This window comes from Triticum aestivum, chromosome 6D (genome assembly GCF_018294505.1).
Source record: "Triticum aestivum cultivar Chinese Spring chromosome 6D, IWGSC CS RefSeq v2.1, whole genome shotgun sequence".
NCBI lineage: Eukaryota > Viridiplantae > Streptophyta > Magnoliopsida > Poales > Poaceae > Triticum > Triticum aestivum.
The window spans coordinates 450,867,441-450,875,114 of record NC_057811.1 but is presented as its reverse complement, the minus strand read 5'-3'; the positions used below and the strand labels follow the sequence as shown (position 1 = coordinate 450,875,114).

Here is a 7,674-nt window from a genome sequence, read left to right as displayed (position 1 = left end):
CTGCCGGCGTCTAGCAGTACAGCTGCCAGAGGCGGGAGGCAATACAGATTCGGTCCTGCTCTGAAGACTCCAGAGAAGTTACCATACGAGAGGACCGAGGAGGAGAACGCAAAGATCATGCGAGCCGAAGTGAAGAACTTCTTTGAAGGGGTGAAAGCAAAGAAACATCCACCTCCGGAGGAGAAGGTAGATCCGGTGAAAGCAAAGCGCACTCTGGCTGCCCTGACAAAACCACCAAAGTCTCCGCCGAGAGGCAACTATGAGCGCGTTCTTGCAAAGACATATGCCGAAGCGGAGCGGTCGGGAAGTACTGTCAGTGATAAAAGGATGAAAGAACGACGAGCTGGGAAAAAAATTGCCCAGCTCGGCGAACAAGCGAACCAATCGTGCCCCCCGCTCAAGGTGTCAAAAGACATCGTCGCTCATGATCCGAGTATGGTGCCCGGTTATAGCAATCTTGGAGATTACCTGCCCGACGATGTACATTATGAAATCATGGAGGTGGACGAACACAAATACCATTACGGGAAGCCTCTCGTCAAAGATGAAGATCTCTAAGCACGATGATGCGAAGACTACATGATTGGTACATGAAAACCTGCAGAGAGTCTGATGGGATGGATACTTTGACGCTGAGAGTTAAACCGGAGCATGACCTCGTTGGAATTGATCTGCTGAGTGTTCCATTTGAGGATTTCTTCCAGTTTTACAATCAAAAGGCCCTCGATAAAACAACGATCACTTGCTACTGTCTGTAAGTAGTACTACTTCTGTCATTAAGTCTCTCTATATAGGTCAGCTCTTTCATTGCATGTATTTATACTTATCCTCACTATATTATGCAGATTGAAGATCGCCGAATTGAAGAAAAGACAAATCGGTGATATTGGGTTCATTAACACAAATCTCATAGATGCATATACGGTTGAAAAACATCCCAAAGAAGCCGAGGCCAACTTGCTACAATCGTTGGTATTAAATCAAAACAAAGATATAATACTCTTTCCTTACAACTTCAAGTGAGTGTTACTGTCTTGTGCATATTCGGTTTCCCTTATTAGTCCAGGTTATGGTAATGTAATTGATGACTTATGCATGCATGCGCAGCTTCCACTATATTCTCCTAGAGATTAAGCTTGAGCAGGGAGTAGTAACCGTCTTAGACTCGAGACGAAAAGATCCCGAGGACTATGCGAACATGACTCAAATGCTCGAGAAGTAAGTTAAATCGATCATTATCCACCATATCAGCAACTTTGTTCATTTCCTGATATCAAGTAATTGTTTTCTTTGTCTGGCAGGGTTTGGAGAAAATTCACCTCAAAAGCTCCGGGACTGCCGAAGAAGCTGCAATTTAATCACCCGAAAGTAAGTACTATAGTAGCATGTTCCGCGCATCTCCTAGTGATTCAAGCGCTAGTTTCATCAATACCATTTAGCATGCTTGCTTATCAGTTTGATTGACCTCTATTTCTTGTAAAGTGGTTGTGGCAGGAACCCGGGAATAATTACTGTGGATACTACGTTTGCGAGTCCATCCGCTACCATACCTGTGAGCGGGGCTACACTGAAGAACAATATGAAGTGCGTAAGCAATAATATTCACAATTTTATTTTATTACCATCATTTGTGTTGAGTTTCATTTATTCATATATATATATATATATATATATATATATATATATATGTATTGACCCCCTTCTTCAAATTAGATGTTTCGGAAGCGGGATGAACTCCTAGCAGAAGATCGTATGCGGGGAATTCAAGAGGAATTGGCGGCATTCTTCCTTGACCACGTGATCGCTGAAAACGGAGAATACTATGTGGACCCTATGTTCCTACAATTTCATTAGGAGATTGTATTGTAAGAGATAATTATTGTATATATGTAGCCGGTAGTGTCGGATAGATATACGAGAACTTGTTGTTCGACCAATATCTCGGAGAAGGAGAGGTGGTTGATATCACTTCTCTCTGTATGCATATGTTCATGACGATCTTCTGTTTCCTTCATTTGATTACTAGCTAGCGTGTCTACTCCTCTCCATACGTATATAGTACGTAGCATCGACCAAGCACGGAGATAAGAGAGGACACTTCTCTCTATTAATTAGCTAGCTAACACAATATATGAAACACCTAAATTAACCCCCCAAAACCCCTAAACCACCCCCTTTCAAAAAAAACAAAAACCTCAGCTCCTGCCAGCTGCTGACGCGTGGATACCTATTGGTCCCGGTTGGTGACACCAACCGGGACAAAAGGCCCTGCCTATTGGTCCCGGTTGGTGGCACCAACCGGGACAAAAGGCCCTCCTGCCTGGGCTCCCCGCACCGGCCACGTGGACGGCCTTTAGTCCCGGTTCGTGTAAGAACCGGGACTAAAGGTCTAGGGCATTAGTAACGACCCTTTAGTCCCGGTTCCAGAACCGGGACTAAAGGCCCTTATGAACCGGGGTAAAAGCCCCTTTTCCTACTAGTGCGTCTTCACGATCCAACCGATCAAGTACCGAACGCACGGCACCTCCGAGTTCAGCACACGTCCAGCTCGATGACGTCCCTCGAACTCCGATCCAGCCGAGCTTTGAGGGAGAGTTCCGTCAGCACGACGGCGTGGTGACGATGATGATGTTCTACCGACGCAGGGCTTCGCCTAAGCACCGCTACGATATTATCGAGGTGGATTATGGTGGATGGGGGCACCGCACACGGCTAAGAGATCAAGAGATCAATTGTTGTGTCTATGGGGTGCCCCCCTGCCCCTGTATGTAAAGGAGCAAGGGGGGAGGCGGCCGGTCAAGGAGGAGGGCGCGCCAAGGGGGGAGTCCTACTCCCACCGGGAGTAGGACTCCTCCTTTCCTTGTTGGAGTAGGAGAGAAGGAAAGAGGGGGACAGGGAGAAGGAAAAGGGGGCTCCACCCCTTGTCCAATTCGGACCAGAGGGGGGGTGCGCGCCTCCTTCCTTTTGGCCTCTCTCCTCTATTCCCGTATGGCCCAATAAGGCCCAATACTTCTCCCCGGCGAATTCCCGTAACTCTCCGGTACTCCGATAAATACCCGAATCACTCGGAACCTTTCTGAAGTCCGAATATAGTCGTCCAATATATCGATCTTTACGTCTCGGCCATTTCGAGACTCCTCGTCATGTCCCCGATCTCATCCGGGACTCCGAACTACCTTCGGTACATCAAAACACATAAACTCATAATATAACCGTCATCGAACTTTAAGCGTGCGGACCCTACGGGTTCGAGAACTATGTAGACTTGACCGAGACAAGTCTCCGGTCAATAACCAATAGCGAAACCTAGATGCTCATATTGGCTCCCACATATTGTACGAAGATCTTTATCGGTCAGACCGCATAACAACATACGTTGTTCCCTTTGTCATCGGTATGTTACTTGCGTGAGATTCGATCGTCGGTATCTCAATACCTAGTTCAATCTCGTTACCGGCAAGTCTCTTTACTCGTTCTGTAATACATCATCCCGCAACTAACTCATTAGTTACAATGCTTGCAAGGCTTGTAGTGATGTGCATTACTGAGTGGGCCCAGAGATACCTCTCCGACAATCGGAGTGACAAATCCTAATCTTGAAATACGCCAACCCAACAAGTACCTTTGGAAGCACCTGTAGAACACCTTTATAATCACCCAGTTACGTTGTGACGTTTGGTAGCACACAAAGTGTTCCTCCGGTAAACGGGAGTTGCATAATCTCATAGTCATATGAACATGTATAAGTCATGAAGAAAGCAATAGCAAAATACTAAACGATCGTGTGCTAAATTAACGGAATGGGTCAAGTCAATCACATCATTCTCCTAATGATATGATCCCGTTAATCAAATGACAACTCATGTCTATGGCTAGGAAACATAACCATCTTTGATCAACGAGCTAGTCAAGTAGAGGCATACTAGTGACACTATGTTTGTCTATGTATTCACACATGTATCATATTTCCGGTTAATACAATTCTAGCATGAATAATAAACATTTATCATGATATAAGGAACTAAATAATAACTTTATTATTGCCTCTAGGGCATATTTCCTTCACCAGCACCATCCAACGACTCTTTGTGTCCGTCTGATCCAAGTGTAGAACACATTTCACTACAAAATTTGCTCTATTCGGTGACAAAACTCTGGCGATGAAACAGGAAACGTCGCATAAAAACATTTTCTGTGACGGTCCACCGTCACAAGGTGTTTTACTCACGGGGCAGCGCCCTCGGCAACTTTGGCGACTTTTTGGCATAATTTTGGGCGTCACTAGGCATGTCCATTTTCAGGACGGTTCATAGTGTCACAAAAAATGTTGAGCAGGCCAATGCCTCTAAATATAATAATAAATATAACTGATTGTTCTTTAATCTGACTAATCTAATGTTGAAATTCTTTGTAAATGTTTTCTGAAAGTAGTCAATCTACTTTCTGATAGTGTCCTTGGAAATTTTGGCAAACCCCTACACTATCTAATTTAATTTAAAACAGGCAAAAAGTGTGTGCTTCCTGTGGCTCAAACACAGGAAGTGGAGCACGATGTACATACTCCTTTGCTAGCACGGCATTGATCAGTTATCGATCAAACTGGCTAGATTGAAGTTTGTAAAAGCTTCACAAAGTCGTGGTGGAACGCCTGCTTAAACAGTACCAACATGGGCCAACCCATTTCTTAGGTAACGCTCAGTAGGGTGTGCGTCGTGTAAGAGGAAAGCCCATAAATGACGCTACATTTGTCAAATAGAAATTGACTTCAAAGGGAGTTCCTATTGGACCAGACTAGAGATCCTATTCCATGTGGGTGGGGGGGGGGGGGGGGGGGGGGTATGAACGAAACGTGCACCCACGCTGCACTAATGGGCCGTCCCGTTAGTCTTTGTTTTTCTCAGTTTTCTCTTTCCTTCTTTTTATCAAATCTGAGAACTTTTTAAAGAAATTTTGATCTTTTTTGAAAATTATGAACAATTTTAAATTCATGAATTTTCTTAAAATCACGAACAATTTTGAATTTCCCCCCAAAAAATAGAAATATAGGAATTTTCAAAATTGTATTTATTTTCCGAATATGTGAACATGGTATGAACTCGCGGACATTTCCTAAAATTCGTACACATTTTTTAATTTGCAGATATTTTTAAAATTCATAAATATTTTTTTAAAAAGAAAAGTGGATCTTGCGAACTTTTTTGAACTCACTTATCTATGGCGGAAAGGGTCAATTTGGTCTTTCATAATAAAGAGATAGACGGAACAGACATTTTTTAATTCGCCAATGTTTGTTGAAATTTATGAATATTTCTTTAGATTCGTGATCAGTTTTTTAATTCATGACTTTTTAATTCAAGAACATTTTGTGAATACAATAAGATTTGTGAACTCATGGCCACTTTTTGAAACATTTTTCAAAATAATGAACATTTTTCTTAAATTTGTGAATATTTTTTCTAAACTTATTTTTTGGTTTGAGTTCTTTCAGTAATCATATCGAGCTTCCTTAGATGATCAAGTGTAATATACGAGTGATATAAATTTTGTTGTGTTTGTATTTACAAATTCTATCAAATCCCTATTTTAGAGCCTTCTTGAGAAGAAATGGCTGTCAAATGTCACCGCACCGACACCGACAACAAGGAAGAGATGTCTGCCAACACCAACCAGGGGAACGTGAGCTATTTCCTAAGGTGGGACCCAACCTACTGTGGGTCTCTTCCCATCCTCTAAGATGAGACACAACCTATTGTGTCCAGTGTCACGTTGCACTAAGATACGTCGAGAGTATGCTAATCAAGATCCTGATGCTTCCAAGTCACGCCGAGAGTATGCTAACCAATATCCTGATGCTTCCAAGTCATGCCGAGAGTATGCTAATCAAAATCCTGATGCTTCCAAGTCCTAGGATGTGAACAACATTGCAAAAGCAACTTCAGGTGGCTGTGAAGCAAAAGCAACTCTAAGTGGCTGTGGACTCTCTGGACTCTACTCCTTGCTTAGCCCAGCTTTGAAAAATGACTATTGGTCATGTTCCATCTTTCTTCTCGCACTAAATAGAAGCACACTAGGATCTGTTGTGAAGCAACAACCATGTTGCTATTAACTTGGTTCAGGTGTGAAGCATCAATGCTTCTATGCAAAAAGAAAATTTGCGGGGTTGCTTCTATGCATTTAATCTTGCTGTTCTGTGCATTTTACCCCTGATAAAAGTAGCACATGGGCATCCCTCACAAATCATAATCGTTTTTTAGTTTCTTTCAGTTCACTTTGTTTTGGATTTATTTAGATCATGTCACTTGAGAACAGAGTTAATTTGGATCGTGGAACTCACATAGGAGTTGAGAGTGTTCAGTCGTTGATTACCTGACCAAACAAAATTCCCATTCTGTTTTCCGCTGAGATTACGTGAAACATGTATGAATCTTGATACTGAATCCAGGCACGCGGCTGTATTCGATCAAGCTGGGAAGATACATGCAGAGGTTGATGCAACAAACTAAGAACAATTCGTGCTCCATAGTTCCTTTAACAGCGAGATTCATGCAGAGGTTGAAGCACACCTAATGTCCGGCCAGATCACAAACAGAGAAGGAGACTACAAATAACACCCAAATCTACCAGACTCTGACACACTACTCTACTGCAAGAACGATCACTGACGACAAACGCCCACAAGGTACCGAAAGTTCGCGTGACTGAAGGCTCTGGCTCGGACGATCAGGCGATGGCGACCTGGACGGACTTGGCCTTCTTCTCCGACGGCGGCTGCTTCTTGACAGTGACGGTGAGCACGCCGTTCTCGCAGCGCGCGGCCACGACGCCCACGTCCGCGTCCTCCGGCAGCCGGAACTTGCTCACGAACGACCACGGCGACTCACGGCGCTCCAGCCGGATGTAGCAGCAGTCACCCTCCTCCTCCTCCCCCTTCCGCTTCCAGTTGGGGCTCTTCATCACCAGCACGCTGTCGCCCTTCAGAGTCAGCTGTCGAGGAAAATGAGTACACGCCCAAATGTTAGTTCATTGGTGATGTTGAATCGAGCTCGGTCCGAGAAGAAACGGATGCGGCCATGGCGTGGTAGCTCGTAGCTGGATGTCCTACGTGGAGAGCCTGAGGACGTCTAGAAGGAAGGCGTACTTGCCGGGGGTCTCCACGATATGTCGATATCCATCAGTGCGCCACGACCGCCACTCCAATGTGCTTGCGATATTGACCGTGCCCTTGCCCGTGCGCGGCATGGTGGTGGGCGTGGTCTCAGTGGTCGGCGTCCCCGGTTGCGAGGTGGTCGACCACCTCCGGCAGGTGAACGAGGCCGGCCTCGGCAGGGGCGAACACAGCAGCTCGACCATTGCATCTCCTTCTTGTTCCTTGATTGGTTCCTCGCTGCGTGGGTGGGAACTGGTAAGGACGGTGCGACTCAGACTTGGAAAGGTCGATGGATTGGATGGATTCTTCAAAACCATTGTATGACATGAGAATTGCACGATGTATTACTCATGTGCAATCGCACGTATATATGATGTACAACGGTGGATCACGACCTCAACTATACAAGAAAATTAGGAGGTGGGCTCAATACACAATATGCACAATACATATATTCAACACCCCTGCAGTCGAAGTGGCACCATTGCTGACGCAAAGACTGAACCGGAACTCCTTAAATGATGACG

The 7,674-nt window shown here is 44.7% G+C and overlaps 1 protein-coding gene across 1 annotated transcript; it reads right to left on the bottom strand.

Annotated features, from left to right (window-relative positions):
* Positions 1–6,290: 6,290 nt before the first annotated feature.
* LOC123141940 (18.6 kDa class III heat shock protein) lies at positions 6,291–7,408 on the bottom strand. The gene has a single exon (XM_044560995.1). It carries the CDS (start codon positions 6,952–6,954, stop codon positions 6,721–6,723), a length of 234 nt encoding a protein of 77 aa, XP_044416930.1. The 5' UTR covers positions 6,955–7,408; the 3' UTR covers positions 6,291–6,720.
* Between the last annotated feature and the right edge of the window lie 266 nt (positions 7,409–7,674).

Coding starts and splice junctions, on each gene's coding strand:
- LOC123141940 (XM_044560995.1), bottom strand. CDS start 6,954: ATGAAGAGCCCCAACTGGAAGCGGAAGGGGGAGGAGGAGGAGGGTGAC.